Here is a 19,752-nt window from a genome sequence, read left to right as displayed (position 1 = left end):
CGTCGCCGCCTCTTGAATGTTAACACTTGGCGCCGGGAGACCAGCTAGCTGTATGTGCTCTGCTACATCAAATAACCTCGAAACAATTACTGGACACTTACACTTGCAATTACAAAATGGTATTGTGACCACTCTTGCGCACGTTTCCGATTCGTTTAGTACGTATAATGTACAAAGCCCTAGCGCAGTCAACCCCGTGAACAACTACAATCACAGTCACAGGACTACATGTGAAACACAGTGTGATCGTAGCACGCGACTGGAAGTGAATACCGGGCGGCCATTGGAGAACGCCACCTTGTGCATGCAAAGCAACACAAAGGTGTCTTGAAAACAACGCTAAAATTTGGGCAGGATGGTTCATTCTTGCTTAGAATCGATTAAAAAAACACAGTGCCGGAATAAAAGGACAAACAACACATCAACGCCTGTGCTGTGTGGTCTATTTGTCCTTTCGTCCCAGCACCGAGGATTTTTATCGATTCTATAGCTAAGCTGCCGCCTCGCTAGGGCACTATTCAAGAGGAAGATGTATGTTTCTTCTGTGGGTCTCGCGTTAATCCATGACAGCGGAGTGTATGACCGTTCTCTTGTGGGTTTAGGCTATGGGATGGGTTAAGGATGCAGCTCCCGTGTCCTAGTGCCTACGATGATGTCATTCCACGTCAAGACTGGAAGGTGACCCGGGTTCGAATCCGGGCTCCGGTTATGATGTCTGGGTGTTCTCCCTGGGTTTTCCTGCGAGGTCGGCCCAAGATGCACAGTCCCCTCTGCGATAGTCGTGACGTTGCCCAACTGAGCGTGGCCGACTACGGCAAGCTGTTCAACCACCACCACCACCGCCGAAGTTTTGTAACAGCTGCCTCACCCAATGAATGTGTGTGTTCGAAACCATGGCGATGCTTCTTCGAACCTTTTCGTACATTGCCGCTTCCTCTGTTCGCTATTCTGGGTTTGTCGTCAAATTGGCGTTTCTGCCTATAAACACCCTATCATTCCTTCCAAAATGCCCGAAGAAAACAAAACAAAAGCCCTGACTTATGAGAGCCCATTCCAAGTAGTGGTTGACGCACGCTTTTGGCAGTATATAGGTGCTCGGATGCTTTTTTTTTCTACCTAACATTTGCTGCATGCACTTTTTACGTTACAGTGCCTATTAATCCTACCACATTTATGCCATTACCATTTACGTGTCTCACATTGTATTCCACAACAGCGTCTTTCTTTTCTTTTTTGTATTCTGCATTTGTATTTTGTATTTTCATGCTCTACCACAATATATTCTTCTTCGCGTGACGCGGAAGTATCATAAAATGTCTAGTTTTCACAACTATGAGGTTAAATAATCGCGACCTGTTATCCACCTGGCAACATTGCTTCTCCAAAGTCCCTTTCCGCCTCCTCACCAGAGCAGGGTATAAAGTCTTTGAGCGAGGTTGCACATAGCATAAATAGCACTTTTCGTAGTCTGGAGTGACACATTACTGTGCTGCTACTGTGGGTGAATTCAATTTATAATTAGTGACTCGTACTTAGGTCATTCATGCCATGTTTGCCCAGCAACATATATTCAAGTTCTTATTAATACCATCAGCAGGTAGTCGACTAATATGCAGTGTCATAATCATAATCTGTCTTTAAAATAACGAATAAATTACTTTAGAAAAACATACGTCGCCTCTACGGTACACTGTGACGTAGCTGGTCACTGTGACGTAGCTGGCCTCTTCGCAAGCACTTCATATTCCGCGAAAGGTGGCATGCGACGGTCATCTTTCAAAGCGTATAGCAGCTTTACATCACTTTGCACAAACCCGAGTAGCACTGAACCGTCAGCTTGTGGAACAGTTCTGCCGACGACAGCGCGAGTTCCATTTTGGTGAGGCACATGAACCAGTTGGTCGGAACGCAGAGATGACAGTACGCTTTGGTTCACCCAATCGTAGGCCGTGCCTGGAGACTCCACCAAGAACTCGAAGATGTTCGCGGTGCTCATGGTGTCCCACATCATGCAGCCAGTGGACAGCACTTTGCAGAAGCTGAATTGGCCGTGATGGTAAGCTCGTCCCACGAAGGTAGGGAGGATCTCCAGGCCTCCTGGCACTGCACCTTGGTTGCACCAGCGGTAACAATGCATCCATTTCTCTGATGGATACCTGGGAACTTAATAATTTTACCATCAAGCAAAAAAAAAAAAAAAGAGCACAAAACTAAATTTCGCGGGCTACTAACATCCAAATCCTAGTTGCGGAATTAAAATTCCGGAATTGGAATGATTCCGGAGTGATGCCCTGTTTTTAGCGCACCGGAACGGAATGGGAATGGAGTTAAGTCACCAGCTGTTGGGAATGGAATTTGGATGGAATTAGACCTGTTTGGGGGCCAGCGAATTGTGTTAAATTGCTGGCCTCCAGCACGCTGGGTTTTGAGCAGAGGCCACTCAAAGTAAGTGTCTGGCAACCATTCAACCGAAGGTCGTCTATAGTTTCGGATTACAACGCAAGAAAAAAATCCGCACTTCGGACGCTGTACGTGCAGGCAATCTTGCTCGTAAACGCTAGTCGCGGCACTGGTTCTTGTTTTAAGATGTTAATGTTGGAAACAAAGGAACATAAAATTCATAAAAATAAAGCAGTATACTATTTGTTGTGCGTTGGCTGTTGGTGGGACATCTAGTATCCCGTTACATGCTTTTTTTGTTGTTGTTGCACTGATCAGTGCACCAGTTAATAACTTATAGTGCATCACGTTAGCCCCCGAGTGTGAATGCGAATGTCCTTTTCTTGTGTGGAATGAGAATGAGACTCACGTCTTCATTCCGAGGAATTAAAAGGAATGCAATTTCGACTCGCGACCACTCCTCGGAATGGAATTGGAATTGAATGGATCAACTCATTCCGCAACACTGATCCAAATAGACAGACATACGCACTAATACATCTGAGCAGCCTGCTTCCCTATGCCAGTAGTGTCTTTCAAAGAATTACGTATTCGGTTTATGAATGTGCTACTATTACCCACCGTAGTATTAGCAGTACAATAATAATTCTCAGTTAGAGATCCGTAATGAAGTGTTGGCGACAACCGTAGTTCCAGTGATAAAGAGTGACGGACAAAGAGGCTTGTGCAGACCTTGCGAAGTCGCCAATCAACCCACTTTCGTACGGTATGCCTCGGATCTAATTTTTTAGCCAGCTCCCATAACGGAATGAACTTCCCGCGCCAAACCTTTAAGGTAGTTTTAGCCTACAACGAGTTGCAAAGGTACACAGTAACCTGTATTTATCTTGGCGCGTAGCGTTATTCCGTGTATCCGCTGGATGCGTTAGCTATTCGCATGTCGTAACGCTGGTCCCAAGCATCTACCAAGAGCGTCACGTGCTAACACGTGACATCACGTGCCATATGTACGATATGCGTGTCAAACACAAAACTAGTGATGGCCGTCTACAAACGTACATAAAAGTGGTAAAGCGCAGTCTAGCATGTGGTTCACGTAGGAGGAAGAACACTGAGACACGCGAACGGAGACGACGACGCAATAAGGATTGCCACCAAACATAACATCGACGTTATTACGACGTGCGACATGACGAAATTGGCAGTGTACTCTGTGGAGCCGAAGCAGTGGCATTGCAATGATTGGCTACAGATCGTGGCTACAGATCGCTATTAACATTTGCAGGGTATAGCTGCTGAAATCAGTTCGGAGGAAAGGATGAATGACCACTGGAGAATATACTAAAATTACTCGCACAATTAACGCACCTTTTACCCAAGAACATCGAGAATGAAGGCGCTTTAGTTACACTGGGGAAAAAATCTCAGCATTTCAGCACTAAAACTCACAGAAACTTGTTCCCAGATGAATGTTGGCTTGAATAAGCATGACGCACCCCAATTATTTTACTTAGCGCTACTGAATAGGCCTCTCCCTGTTTGTAAACAAATGACGCGTAGTGTTCGACAGCGCCACCAATTATGTAGAGTTGAACTACGCTCGAAGCTAGGGGGGCGAACAAGGTCGCGTCCGAAAGACACGGCCCTGAGGAGATTACGATGGTCCCTGAAAGGGACGCGAACTTCGGTCCTACTTTTCTTTCAATTGGAGGCAGCGAACAAGTGCCCATTCGCGGAACCCACCCAAATAAAATAAATTTTGTTAAAAGAAACGTTTGCTGCGGTCATTGCTTTGCGGTCTCTGACATATATTCCTCAAATACTCTTTTTGTAAGCCCAGTAAAGTATGAGAATTCACCTTCCGATTTGTTTCGGTTGCAGTCTGTCTACCAACGTCCTTATGACGTTTCTCCGGTTAGAGGTCTATTTGTCGCGAAAACGCAACATCAAACACAGAAGGAAAAATGCCATCGTTAGCGCGACCAATGGGATCTTGAAGAGGCAAAAACAACGGCAGCCAATCGAATAATCCACGCGTTTTGAAACGTTATCTGTGCGGTGATCGTACACCGCATCATGCGCAATGTCGCGCAATGTCGCATTGGTAGCATTCATGGGAAACGTTCAGATGCAACAGACACGAGCCGACACGAGCAGGAAGGCACGCACATTCGGCTGAGTAACATCGTATCATAGTGGAACCACAATGACCAGTCCGTGTAGCGACCCGTAAGCGGGCAAAATCGCGATCTTGTTTTGGGATGACACCATCTTGAAGTCGCGTGATATTGTTAAACATCGTATTTTGGCGGTTACCAACGTTGCCTTCCCAGTGCAAAACGATTTAATAAACATGTTTTCCTGCTGTAAGTTATGCGACGCTTCTTACTCAACATAGTACCTTATTCCTCTGAAGTTTTGAGTGTATCACATTGGCTGAGGGTGTTTTAGCACCGGCGTTAAGGCAAGTTCCCACATATAGCGCTAGGAAATTGCGCTATATTTTCCTCCTCGCATTGCTGCGAACCGCTATAAAACCACTCTTTTCGAAGTAGAGCCCCGTTCAACTTTTCTAGCGCTATATTGAGCGGTGACTCTGCGTTAACCAATCGTGAGCTTCTTTCAGCCGTGACGTCGCGGAAGCTGGGGTCTGTTTTGCTTCCGATCACTCGAAGCAGCAAGAATGGAAGGCGACGACGACGGCGACGTGAAAATGGCCACGAGTTTCATCTGCCAACGCATGGGTGTTTGATTACTATAGTTTGATATCGCGATCACAGCATCGAAAGTGTCATCCCCCTTCATGCTGCGGATACCCGAAGTAAGCATCACGTCGCAACGAGATATCCCGTGACCCCAGCAGGATAGCGCTATGTGCTCGGTTGTATGTCAGAACGGCAAGCCAAAAACAGCGCCAGATTTTGATAGCTATTTTCTAGCGCTATGAAGCGAAGCGCTGTATGTGGGAACTGGCGTTTATTACCGCGCCATTTGGAGTGCCTAGTGAAACGAGCCCTTGTGCCTGGTTTGCACAAGCACTTGTTTCTCTGCAGGAATATTGGACACAACTCGTTACTGAGCCCTAAAGAGGTTGCAAAGTGACCTACAGAAAAAGAAGTTGCGTTGCTTGCGAACAGTTTCGCCGCCAACTCTAGACGCCTACATTTTTACGGTCAGGTGTGTGATGTTGACACTTGCAATGACGTGACCTGTCCAGAACGCATTGCGTTCGCCCGGCACTACCTTGTTCTTTATCCATGGATAGCTATATTGTAGGACACCCCGTAAAGTGAATCGATGGTCGCTGTGGGATGCCGAGACTACAGGAAGTATGTTCGATTATAATTGTAACTTGGTAACTGAATAGAAATTTGTAGTTATAACGCCCCCTACGAAATAAACAATATACTTAAAGTTTTAGTGCCACTTTGGCCATTGTATACTCCTAGCATCCCAGTCGCCGTTCTCAGAACCATGTTACATTAAATATGCGAGAAACACTAACATTTGGGTGCCCAAGTTCAGGAGCACTAAATATGTGAGTAAATGCAGTACTCCTGCTTCACTGATACCGCCTGGGGTAGTGTAGATCTCCGCATAGAAACGTCTACAGCTTAATCGCAACGTCACAGAAATGGTAAACTGGAGCACAAAAACGTGTTTATGGGAATAATGCTACAACATCAAAAGGAAACGACATTGATTGGACGAAGACGACGCAATAAATTATAAGACGACCACGAAAAAAAAAAAAAAAATATCGACGTTATTACGACGTGCGACACGACAAAATATGCAGTGTAGTCTGTGAAGCTGAAGCAGTGGAATTGCAGTGACTGGCTACAGTTCGTGGAGGCCATACCATAGCATTAGCCATGTATTTGGCCATAGCATTAAACATGTCGTCGGTGTTCTTTAAAAAAAGTGATTTCTACGAAGACGTGTGCGCGTTAATGCAGAGAGGTCTTGTGCTTCATTTGGCCCCGCTGGTAACAATTCCATGTAACCAAGTGTGCAAATTGGTGGCTCTGAAGCTCTGAAGGCGGCATTATTGGAATTTATTGCGCCGTCTTCTCCGTTTGAGTGTCTTCGAGCTTGTGCTTCTACCAGTTATGAAATTGAAAAATCGTTCAGGTGATTCTCCTGAAATGGTGTGTTCCAGCAGGGATAGAAGTTTAAGCTGAAGTTCTGAGTATTTCGGACACATTACTGATAATGTTAAAATATTAAAAAGGAATGGACATTTTACACATCGGCCAGATATTATTATCATTCTGGCGCTATTTTTTTTACATGGAAACGATCACCGTTCAAAACCCGTGCAGCGTGGAGACGTGTGATGCTGGTTCACGCGAATTGCGCATGAACTACCTGGAGCGCTAATATTGACAGCAAACAAAAACAAAGAGAGAGCCAGGAAAAATCTCACTGCAGAGTCATCTTGACAAGCACTTGAAAGCTGTGAAACTTCCGCATGCGCTGGCTATCGACCACGGTGAGGGTGCCATCGGAATCCCTTACCACACCCGCCAAGAGACTGTCAGGGTGGTATCCCGGTGTTCGTCCAAAATAGAACACTTCCGTTCCTCCAACGGTAGCCACTGCGAAGTTTACATAACACCACTCAAGCTTGGATTGGTAAGACTATCCAGCTTAGCTTGTGCCAGTTACATAACGATCACGCTAGAATGCCGTTAGTGATATAGCCATTAGGCACGAATTTGCTTTCGCATCAGCTCATACCACTGGCAGTGTGGATGTGCAGAGCAGATGGAGTGCGAAACGGTGGCAGCTGCGCAAGTTGATTTGTTCCTGACTCACCTCGCTTGCAGGTGTTACATTAGCGACGTGTGACGCCGCGCGTCGGGCAATGGCGGGGTGCCTCGACGTGCGCTTCGACGAAAAGTTTATGGAACACCGGAGTGTCGCATTTCTGTACTGCAGCGACACCCAGGTAGCAAACAGGAGTTGACACGCATACAGAGAGATGGATAGACCAGCCGGTCACCCGTTTCCTATTCGGTCTTTTCCGAACAGCTAGCAGGCTGCCGCTCCGATGAAGAAATATGGCGGTGCCGTGTTCCGTAAACTTTTGTCACAAGCCGAACGAGCAATTTTATATGAGGTGTACATCTACTGTGCCATGAAGTAAAGCCCGTTTGGCGAATGAGGATTGCGTCGGTACGTAGCTCCCGTCTATATGGTTGTACATGTCAATCGTGTAACTCATAGACTCTGGTACAAGTCCTAGGCAGTCTGCAGAGACGTTCTACTTGTGAGGAAGATTTTCTCTGAAAAAAAAAAAAGCGAAAAGGAAGTGACTATTACTTCTCTTCTCTACGAAGACGTGTGCGCGTTAATGGGGAGAACTCTAGTGCTTAATTTCGCCTCTGCTGGTAACACTTCCATATTTGTGGTTAATTTTATGATGCGCGTATTGTACGGCGCCGACCCAAAAGCAAAAGGTACAAAAGAATTATTGCATATATGTGACGTGGTTTAAAGGGGTACTTCGCCCCTTAACGAAACTGCAAAAGATAAAGGGAGAGAGAGAAAAAAAAACGTGCTGGACGTGTGCAATAGACAATGAACAACTCCCGACAATCCATTTCGTTCCAAATCGACATATTTTCTGACAGAATGGCGTAAATGCAGGTTAGCTGGTGGATGAATTCCATGATAGGCAAGCCTGAGCGATAGGCAGGACACGTAAACAAACACAAACACGAAGGCTCAATACCAGCAGGGTTTGAGCCTTCGTGTTTGTGTTTGTTTACGTGTCCTGCCCATCGCTCAGGCTTGCCTATCATGTTATTTTCTGAGTTTTCAGTATACCCCTGAGGGCGTCGGCAGCGCGGCCGAGCGCCGAGGGAGAAGCCTACTACGGAATGGCACGTTCGGCTCGCGTGACGTTTCATGACGTTGTTTCACGACTGGCGATAGGAAGCCGCATCCCGCTGCTGGGGAGACAGCCCGCCCTCTTGACGTCACATTTCTCTCAGACAGAGGTCGCGCTCGCGTCCTACTCCGCGGACAAGGCTACTTGCGTGGATCTCGCTGCTTTCAGAAGCCTACAATAAATCATACCGCCCGAGATGCGGGAAACTAATACACCGACCTGATAAAGTTCGAAATACACTACCGTCTGCAACAGAAATCAACGAATCGATGCTTGCAGAGCGAACTCTCCCTTTAAGGAGCAGTGCAAGCCCCCACTGATATTTCCCGTTTATCGCTGCTGCAGCTTGTACGACAAATAAGTATCGTACGTGTTTGCGTGAGAACAATGCTAGTGGTCGACATGCAGCGTGCAAGTGAGGTTTTTAATTCGGAAGCGCTCAAGAGTGGTGTGTACTGCTTTGAAGACTCCGTCTGCGGGTGGGTGATGTTGACTTCGCTCCGTGACACATCATGTCACTCGTCCACTGACGTAAGGTGGGTCGACCGAAACGGAGTGAGAGTATACACAAAAACGCGATTCAAGGAATGGGCGCCGCCATTAGTGCTGCCACCCCGTGGTAGTCACAGGAACTGTGCACGTGTGGACTGCCGTTTGCAGACTTCCTTCATTTCCCCATGTGTGTGTTTGTTAATTTTCGTGTTCGCTCGTGTTCATTTCATGCCCGTTCATTTTCTCCGGCTCCTGAACCGGTGTAGAAAAAGTTTTCTCATCAGCCAGCACTCCTCACGTGGACAATTGTGCATATCGCACGCGGAAGCAAGCAGTCTTCATTTTCCTTGATCTTTCGAACATTGATACGCTACTCAGATGTTTACCGAATGACTAGTTCTATGGAATGTTCGTAATCGTCAGTGATACTCATTAAAGACGGCGGCCACCAGTATTCATAGCAATAGGAAGAGTGATTTTGGCAGTCCACCCCGTTGTGTCGTCGCCGGGAACGAGGCTAAGCAGCGCACAGAAACTGGGGGTTTCAGAATAACGCGACAAGGTCTAGATGGCAAGCGGCGCGCCTCGTCCGTAGCGTTTTGCGCGGCCAGTGAGAGCTCATCTACCACTCATGTCACTGCAGCAGGATCGGTCTGCACCTTCATGGTTTTGTGCACTGCTGATCTCCCAGCGGTGCGCGTTTGGCAAAAGTATTTTACACAATCGCTCCTGACAGACTGCTTGCTGAATTAGGCAGGTTCCGAGAACGTTGAATGTCATTCATTTCCTTGATCCTTTAAGGAGGTGTACCCTCCTCAATAAGTGGCCGCCTCAAACGGTGACATCATAGCCGCGCAACTGGTGACCATAGCTGTTTGTTGGCACAGGCATACGGTATGGTATATCTTCCCACATTAAACGAAACTGTGGGAAAATACGCGCTCTGTGTGCTATTTTCAGAAGTGTGCACTCTGATGATACTCGGCGTGCTTTGCGCATGTTAGCATACTGCTCGTTCGGTAAGCGAAAATATAGACAATTTAGTCTCCTAGGTACGGAAACCTGTGCGCCAGGGTGCTAAACTAAATTAAACTGCCCCACTGCGCTTATCATGAATATGGCATGTGAGTTATTGGGAAATGTATCGGGTGACTATCGGAACTGCCCTTATCTTGGGTTGCACTGCATGCTGATATCGTAGCCGTTTTCAGAACAAAAATCCGTTCGATAGATCGCCCGTGAAAAATTCGTGAAGGAACGCCATTTTTTTCTTCATTTTGTTCATTGCGCTTCTTAGAAGACGCGTCTTTCCTTCACCCCCAATGTGAGAGGGAGAAAGAGCACACTATCGCCTCTCGCGTCCTGGAAAAAGATTAAAAGGAAACAGAAAATGCAACCCAAGATAAGGCCAGTTCAGATAGTCACCCGATACATCTGTTTTTGTTTTGTTTCCGCAAGTTAAAGCTCATCCTCGACGCATGAGGCGGCACTGTACACCTTTCCCCACTCAGGTTGGGGATGAAGGAAATACGCGTCTGCGAAAATGCGCAATGAACAAAATAAAGAAAAAATGGCGTTCATTCACTAATTTTTTGCGGGCGATCTATCGAACGGATTTTTGTTCTGAAAGCGGCTACGATATCAGGTGACCGAAAGGAACAGATGTTCTCATTGGGACAACTTTGTAGCTTTTATAATTAAAAAGCTGATTAATGAAGGTTATTTAAGACATTGCCTTTGGACTTTGCTAATGCCCTCCTAGGGAGTGCCCTTCAGCATATGCTATATTGCAATTGATTTCATCTTGGAAAAAGTTATATATATTTTTTTTGTTCACAGTTAGCTGGGAAACCCTGTATATATATATATATATATATATATATATAATGAAGGGGAAAAAAAGCCATTAAAGAAACGAGTAAATGACACTAGACGTATTTGAAATTAAAATTTACACATTAAGATGGCTTCTATGGCTGCACGCAGAGAAACAGATACTGATGGAACGATGCGACAGCACCAGAGGACACGTGTTTCGCCGTGTTCGCGGCTCGTCAGCTCTGGGTAGCTGCGCTTCGTTCGGAATTGGCAAACCAGGGGTCGCTCAGCGAGCGATATACACCTGGGAGGGTGACTGAGCACTCCTCAATGCCACAGTGCAAGCCAGTGAATTATAATGAAGGGAAAAAAAGTCATTAAAGAAACAAGTAAATGACACTAGACGTATTTGAAATTAAGAAATTAAGATGGCTTTCAGCTTGGCTTAAGCTGGCTTTAAGATGGCGAGCCGCAAACACGGCGAAACACGTGTCCTCTGATGCTGTCGCATCGTTCCATGAGTATATATATACACGCTTGGTGAATGGGGTTCGGACGACCGCAAATATATGTAGCTGAAATGAAAAATGAAACACAGACTACGAAGGTACGGGAAGTAAGGAAAAAAAGGGATAATTTATTTACATTTAAGATACTTGTAATGCTAAAAGGGGTTGTCTACGTTACGGCGGAAGCCCCGCCTGACGTACGCCTCGTCCTGACGAAGGCGGAGCTTCCGCCGTAACGTAGACAACCCTTTTAGCATTACAAGTATCTTAAATGTAAATAAATTATCCCCTTTTTTTCTTACTTCCCGTAACTTACTTCCCGTACTTCGTAGTCTGTATTTCATTTTTCATTTCAGCTATATATATATATATATATAGATACTCATTGAACGATGCGACAGCACCAGAGGACACGTGTTTCGCCGTGTTTGCGGCTCGTCGGCCCTGGGTAGCTGCGCATCGTTCGGGATTGGCAAACCAGGGGTCACTCAGCGAGTGATATACACCTGGGAGGGTGACTGAGCACTCCCCAATGCCACAGTGCAAGCCAGTGAAATATAAAGAGGGGGAAAAGCCATGAAAAAAATAAGTAAATGATGCTAGACATGTTTGAAATTCAAACACAGATTAAAATGGCTTCTATGGCTGCACGTAGAGAAACAGATACTCATTGAACGATGCGACAGCACCAGAGGACACGTGTTTCGCCGTGTTTGCGGCTCGTCGGCCCTGGGTAGCTGCGCATCGTTCGGGATTGGCAAACCAGGGGTCACTCAGCGAGTGATATACACCTGGGAGGGTGACTGAGCACTCCCCAATGCCACAGTGCAAGCCAGTGAAATATAAAGAGGGGGAAAAGCCATGAAAAAAATAAGTAAATGATGCTAGACATGTTTGAAATTCAAACTTACAGATTAAAATGGCTTCTATGGCTGCACGTAGAGAAACAGATACTCATTGAACGATGCGACAGCACCAGAGGACACGTGTTTCGCCGTGTTTGCGGCTCGTCGGCCCTGGGTAGCTGCGCATCGTTCGGGATTGGCAAACCAGGGGTCACTCAGCGAGTGATATACACCTGGGAGGGTGACTGAGCACTCCCCAATGCCACAGTGCAAGCCAGTGAAATATAAAGAGGGGGAAAAGCCATGAAAAAAATAAGTAAATGATGCTAGACATGTTTGAAATTCAAACTTACAGATTAAAATGGCTTCTATGGCTGCACGTAGAGAAACAGATACTCATTGAACGATGCGACAGCACCAGAGGACACGTGTTTCGCCGTGTTTGCGGCTCGTCGGCCCTGGGTAGCTGCGCATCGTTCGGGATTGGCAAACCAGGGGTCACTCAGCGAGTGATATACACCTGGGAGGGTGACTGAGCACTCCCCAATGCCACAGTGCAAGCCAGTGAAATATAAAGAGGGGGAAAAGCCATGAAAAAAATAAGTAAATGATGCTAGACATGTTTGAAATTCAAACTTACAGATTAAAATGGCTTCTATGGCTGCACGTAGAGAAACAGATACTCATTGAACGATGCGACAGCACCAGAGGACACGTGTTTCGCCGTGTTTGCGGCTCGTCGGCCCTGGGTAGCTGCGCATCGTTCGGGATTGGCAAACCAGGGGTCACTCAGCGAGTGATATACACCTGGGAGGGTGACTGAGCACTCCCCAATGCCACAGTGCAAGCCAGTGAAATATAAAGAGTGGGAAAAGCCATGAAAAAAATAAGTAAATGATGCTAGACATGTTTGAAATTCAAACTTACAGATTAAAATGGCTTCTATGGCTGCACGTAGAGAAACAGATACTCATTGAACGATGCGACAGCACCAGAGGACACGTGTTTCGCAGTGTTTGCGGCTCGTCGGCCCTGGGTAGCTGCGCATCGTTCGGGATTGGCAAACCAGGGGTCACTCAGCGAGTGATATACACCTGGGAGGGTGACTGAGCACTCCCCAATGCCACAGTGCAAGCCAGTGAAATATAAAGAGGGGGAAAAGCCATGAAAAAAATAAGTAAATGATGCTAGACATGTTTGAAATTCAAACTTACAGATTAAAATGGCTTCTATGGCTGCACGTAGAGAAACAGATACTCATTGAACGATGCGACAGCACCAGAGGACACGTGTTTCGCCGTGTTTGCGGCTCGTCGGCCCTGGGTAGCTGCGCATCGTTCGGGATTGGCAAACCAGGGGTCACTCAGCGAGTGATATACACCTGGGAGGGTGACTGAGCACTCCCCAATGCCACAGTGCAAGCCAGTGAAATATAAAGAGGGGGAAAAGCCATGAAAAAAATAAGTAAATGATGCTAGACATGTTTGAAATTCAAACTTACAGATTAAAATGGCTTCTATGGCTGCACGTAGAGAAACAGATACTCATTGAACGATGCGACAGCACCAGAGGACACGTGTTTCGCCGTGTTTGCGGCTCGTCGGCCCTGGGTAGCTGCGCATCGTTCGGGATTGGCAAACCAGGGGTCACTCAGCGAGTGATATACACCTGGGAGGGTGACTGAGCACTCCCCAATGCCACAGTGCAAGCCAGTGAAATATAAAGAGGGGGAAAAGCCATGAAAAAAATAAGTAAATGATGCTAGACATGTTTGAAATTCAAACTTACAGATTAAAATGGCTTCTATGGCTGCACGTAGAGAAACAGATACTCATTGAACGATGCGACAGCACCAGAGGACACGTGTTTCGCCGTGTTTGCGGCTCGTCGGCCCTGGGTAGCTGCGCATCGTTCGGGATTGGCAAACCAGGGGTCACTCAGCGAGTGATATACACCTGGGAGGGTGACTGAGCACTCCCCAATGCCACAGTGCAAGCCAGTGAAATATAAAGAGGGGGAAAAGCCATGAAAAAAATAAGTAAATGATGCTAGACATGTTTGAAATTCAAACTTACAGATTAAAATGGCTTCTATGGCTGCACGTAGAGAAACAGATACTCATTGAACGATGCGACAGCACCAGAGGACACGTGTTTCGCCGTGTTTGCGGCTCGTCGGCCCTGGGTAGCTGCGCATCGTTCGGGATTGGCAAACCAGGGGTCACTCAGCGAGTGATATACACCTGGGAGGGTGACTGAGCACTCCCCAATGCCACAGTGCAAGCCAGTGAAATATAAAGAGGGGGAAAAGCCATGAAAAAAATAAGTAAATGATGCTAGACATGTTTGAAATTCAAACTTACAGATTAAAATGGCTTCTATGGCTGCACGTAGAGAAACAGATACTCATTGAACGATGCGACAGCACCAGAGGACACGTGTTTCGCCGTGTTTGCGGCTCGTCGGCCCTGGGTAGCTGCGCATCGTTCGGGATTGGCAAACCAGGGGTCACTCAGCGAGTGATATACACCTGGGAGGGTGACTGAGCACTCCCCAATGCCACAGTGCAAGCCAGTGAAATATAAAGAGGGGGAAAAGCCATGAAAAAAATAAGTAAATGATGCTAGACATGTTTGAAATTCAAACTTACAGATTAAAATGGCTTCTATGGCTGCACGTAGAGAAACAGATACTCATTGAACGATGCGACAGCACCAGAGGACACGTGTTTCGCCGTGTTTGCGGCTCGTCGGCCCTGGGTAGCTGCGCATCGTTCGGGATTGGCAAACCAGGGGTCACTCAGCGAGTGATATACACCTGGGAGGGTGACTGAGCACTCCCCAATGCCACAGTGCAAGCCAGTGAAATATAAAGAGGGGGAAAAGCCATGAAAAAAATAAGTAAATGATGCTAGACATGTTTGAAATTCAAACTTACAGATTAAAATGGCTTCTATGGCTGCACGTAGAGAAACAGATACTCATTGAACGATGCGACAGCACCAGAGGACACGTGTTTCGCCGTGTTTGCGGCTCGTCGGCCCTGGGTAGCTGCGCATCGTTCGGGATTGGCAAACCAGGGGTCACTCAGCGAGTGATATACACCTGGGAGGGTGACTGAGCACTCCCCAATGCCACAGTGCAAGCCAGTGAAATATAAAGAGGGGGAAAAGCCATGAAAAAAATAAGTAAATGATGCTAGACATGTTTGAAATTCAAACTTACAGATTAAAATGGCTTCTATGGCTGCACGTAGAGAAACAGATACTCATTGAACGATGCGACAGCACCAGAGGACACGTGTTTCGCCGTGTTTGCGGCTCGTCGGCCCTGGGTAGCTGCGCATCGTTCGGGATTGGCAAACCAGGGGTCACTCAGCGAGTGATATACACCTGGGAGGGTGACTGAGCACTCCCCAATGCCACAGTGCAAGCCAGTGAAATATAAAGAGGGGGAAAAGCCATGAAAAAAATAAGTAAATGATGCTAGACATGTTTGAAATTCAAACTTACAGATTAAAATGGCTTCTATGGCTGCACGTAGAGAAACAGATACTCATTGAACGATGCGACAGCACCAGAGGACACGTGTTTCGCCGTGTTTGCGGCTCGTCGGCCCTGGGTAGCTGCGCATCGTTCGGGATTGGCAAACCAGGGGTCACTCAGCGAGTGATATACACCTGGGAGGGTGACTGAGCACTCCCCAATGCCACAGTGCAAGCCAGTGAAATATAAAGAGGGGGAAAAGCCATGAAAAAAATAAGTAAATGATGCTAGACATGTTTGAAATTCAAACTTACAGATTAAAATGGCTTCTATGGCTGCACGTAGAGAAACAGATACTCATTGAACGATGCGACAGCACCAGAGGACACGTGTTTCGCCGTGTTTGCGGCTCGTCGGCCCTGGGTAGCTGCGCATCGTTCGGGATTGGCAAACCAGGGGTCACTCAGCGAGTGATATACACCTGGGAGGGTGACTGAGCACTCCCCAATGCCACAGTGCAAGCCAGTGAAATATAAAGAGGGGGAAAAGCCATGAAAAAAATAAGTAAATGATGCTAGACATGTTTGAAATTCAAACTTACAGATTAAAATGGCTTCTATGGCTGCACGTAGAGAAACAGATACTCATTGAACGATGCGACAGCACCAGAGGACACGTGTTTCGCCGTGTTTGCGGCTCGTCGGCCCTGGGTAGCTGCGCATCGTTCGGGATTGGCAAACCAGGGGTCACTCAGCGAGTGATATACACCTGGGAGGGTGACTGAGCACTCCCCAATGCCACAGTGCAAGCCAGTGAAATATAAAGAGGGGGAAAAGCCATGAAAAAAATAAGTAAATGATGCTAGACATGTTTGAAATTCAAACTTACAGATTAAAATGGCTTCTATGGCTGCACGTAGAGAAACAGATACTCATTGAACGATGCGACAGCACCAGAGGACACGTGTTTCGCCGTGTTTGCGGCTCGTCGGCCCTGGGTAGCTGCGCATCGTTCGGGATTGGCAAACCAGGGGTCACTCAGCGAGTGATATACACCTGGGAGGGTGACTGAGCACTCCCCAATGCCACAACGCTGCAACACATTAGCAACAACGCTCCTGCAACATCACCAACCCCGCTCCACGTGCACTGTTTCCCTCTCATTTTCCCCCTTTCCCTTGTATATAAGCCCTTGTCACCTATTTCCAAGTTTAGTTCTGTTGAAGGCAGCGCTGACTGCCGAAACGTCGACCCCTAACTGTAAATTTATTCCTAGCGCCCCTTTAATTATTAATGTAATAAAAGTAGCAAGTGTTTTTAACCCTTATACGGCCTCCCAAGTCTCTTCATTACTTGTAGTCTATTTGTTTTCGCGTCCATCTGTACTCAGTTATACATTCATATATATATATATATATATATATATTCAATAAAGATCAGAAGTGTAGACGGTGCTTCTACAGGACAAGGAATAAAAGGCGAACTTTATTAAAAACTAAGAGGGAGTATTCGACGTTTCGACAGCAGCGCTGTCTTCAACAGGAAGCCTTCCTGTTCAGCCTTCCTGTTGAAGACAGCGCTGCAGTCGAAACGTCGAATACTCCCTCTTAGTTTTTAATAAAGTTCCCCTTTTATTTCTTGTCCTGTAGAAGCACCGTCTCCACTTCTGATCTTTATTGAATAATTTATTTTTCGTGGTCAACTGCATTCGTTTATTTCAACTTATATATATATATAAGTTGAAATAAACGAATAAACGAAGTTTTTTAAGTCAAACGCCGCCATGCCAGTACTGGACAGCTGTTTCGGCCTTCTTGGGCCTCATCAGCAGTGCGTAGGCAGGCAACGTTTGAGTGGACGGCGTCAGAAGGTCACGTGGCACGTGATGCCTCCCGTCAGGGTGTCCTAATACACCTCTGAAAGCCCAGTGCAAAGCGAGTCAAGTGTACAAGGGGAAAAAATTAGCAGGAACTCTTTGGCTGCACGTATAGCATATGTTTGTAAGTCAAACGTCGCCATGCCAGTACTGGACAGCTGTTTCGGCCTTCTTGGGCCTCATCAGCAGTACGCAGGCAGGCAACGTTTGAGTGGATTGCGTGAGAAGGTCACGTGGCACGTGATGCCTCCCGTCAGAGTGTCCTAAGGCACCTCTGAAAGCCCAGTGCAAAGCCAGTCAAGTGTATGAGGGGGAAAAAATTAGCGGGAGCTCTTTGGCTGCACGTACAGCATATGTTTGTAAGTCAAACGTCGCCATGCCAGTACTGGACAGCTGTTTTGGCCTTCTTGGGCCTCATCAGCAGTAAGCAGGCAGGCAACGTTTGAGTGGATGGCGTCAGAAGGTCACGTGGCATGTGATGCCTCCCGTCAGGGTGTCCTAAGACAGCTCTGAAAGCCCAGTGCAAAGCCAATCAAGTGCAAGTGAAAAATTAGCAGGAGCTCTTTGGCTGCACATATAGCATATGTTTGTATACCGATACAGGTATACTGATACCGACCTACAAACATATGCTATACGTGCAGCCAAAGAGCTCCTGCTAATTTTTTTCCCCCTTATACACTTGACTGGCTTTGCACTGGGCTTTCAGAGGTCTCTTCTCTCCTTCACCGAGGCAACGGTTGCAGCAAGCAGGCTGTTCATGTTCTTGGGCACCTGAGTCTTGTGTTGTGTTCGTCTGCTGTGTGTTTCAGCCTTGCAATAGTTACTTTTCATCGTGTTCGCCAGATACCGCTGCCGCCTCGTACTTGTCAGTGCAGTGTATGCCAAAGGGAGTCTGGCCATTAGGAGGAGCCTAAAAAAAAAGGCTCGACCTGTCAATCGAACTTGGGCGCATTTCATGGTTACGGTTTTCCATGAGAGCTGCCATTTTTTCTCCAAGATGGAGAATGGTGCTTGGAACGGCGAAGCGGAGATTTCGTGATAAAAAAATTTTCACAGACTACTTCAGTTTCATACTGTGAGTATATATCCTCATGTACGCATGTGCAAAATCAGCATCTTGCGCTCCGCCATCATTATTTACGCGAAAATGGGATGTTTCGTTGCTAACGTTAGGCCTAGTTAAGACCGTGATACCAAGAAAATAGCAAGGACGACGACCCTTATACGTAGGATTTTGCATAATATAATTGCATTTTATTTATACATACATCTTTGCTCATTTTTGATTCGATCTACTTACATTACGTGATTTAAAACTTCATACCGGCAGTCGTCTGCTACGAAGAAGCAGTTGTATCGCTCTCCTCGCCAATCACTTCTGCCAGCAACCATTTCTGCAATTCTGAGCCTTCCCCACGTGCCTCCCTCCATGCAGGTGGCGTTGATGAAAATGGGCGCAAAATCCGTCGTTTTGGTCTGTCACCAGTGATATCCGTTTCAATCCGAATCAATTAATCGAGTTTCTCCAAAACTGTGGCACCCAGTAAATAAGGGTGAGGTATAAGTACTGGATCTAATAATAGACAACTGTATTTCGACCTGTGATTGGCTAGCTCCCTCAAAAAGTGGGCGGAGCCTCAGGTATAGGCAGGTCCTATTAATGGCCAGACTCCCTTTGGCATACACGGTACAGGTACTTGTGTTCAGAAGTGCTTCTGTTGTGTGTACCTGTGTGTGTATGACAAGAGATGTAGAAGAGAATGTGAAGGGAGTGAGTACGTGTCCCGTTAGTGAATTGAATGAGGCCCCTTGGTAAGTCGTCGGAAAGCAGATGCCAGCGTAGCGTAATTGGTTAACGCACTTGACCGGCAATCCAGAGATGCGTTGGTTAGATTTCCGACGCTGTCTGGCTTCTTCGACGACTGCCATATTTCACGATAATCTGCCCCTGAGAGGTGCGAGTGAATAGACCTATCCCTGTTTACAAACAAATGACGTCAGATCATTCAGATGGTTAATAGCGCCGCAAACTTGGTAGACTGGAACTACTACAGCAAAAATTAAATAAGTCACAAGAAAACCACGTTTAAATATAGTTTTTCATATTGTAACGTTTTTATGCAATTCCTTGCATATTATTAGTTGCATGGCCTGCTTCTGCTCAATTCTACCGGTAATCCTATCGGTAGCCCTTTCTAAAGATGGCGACCGGGTTTTTCAATCTTCACTAACCTGAAGGGCACGAGTTTCTCTCGAATCGCACGTGGTGTCTCTATACAAAGCAAGCGCGAACTAAGTCGTAATAGCAATCCATATTCCACACAGGATTACGACATTGACTTATGAGACAACAAAACCAACCCTTGGGTGGCGCGTTCTTTTCTTTCCGCGGTGGACTGGGAGTGGGAACGCGAATGAAGACACCAAA

General features: G+C 46.6%; 1 protein-coding gene across 4 annotated transcripts in view; it reads right to left on the bottom strand.

The window, feature by feature from the left end:
• Positions 1 to 1,544: 1,544 nt before the first annotated feature.
• The window catches only part of LOC135385796 (uncharacterized), a 60,334-nt gene continuing 42,126 nt past the window's right edge, over positions 1,545 to 19,752 (bottom strand). For 3 of the 4 annotated variants that reach the window (XM_064615317.1, XM_064615315.1, XM_064615316.1), the window contains 2 exons: positions 6,830 to 7,001; positions 1,545 to 2,156 (listed from right to left, as the gene is read on the bottom strand). In XM_064615317.1, the coding sequence (XP_064471387.1) occupies positions 1,706 to 2,156; positions 6,830 to 7,001 (623 nt within the window). In that variant the 3' untranslated portion in view covers positions 1,545 to 1,705. The remainder of the gene's footprint in view (positions 2,157 to 6,829; positions 7,002 to 19,752) is intronic. The other variant, XM_064615318.1, reaches the window with a different exon arrangement.

Source organism: Ornithodoros turicata, chromosome 2, assembly GCF_037126465.1.
Source record: "Ornithodoros turicata isolate Travis chromosome 2, ASM3712646v1, whole genome shotgun sequence".
NCBI lineage: Eukaryota > Metazoa > Arthropoda > Arachnida > Ixodida > Argasidae > Ornithodoros > Ornithodoros turicata.
This window is presented reverse-complemented; position numbering and strand designations above follow the sequence as displayed.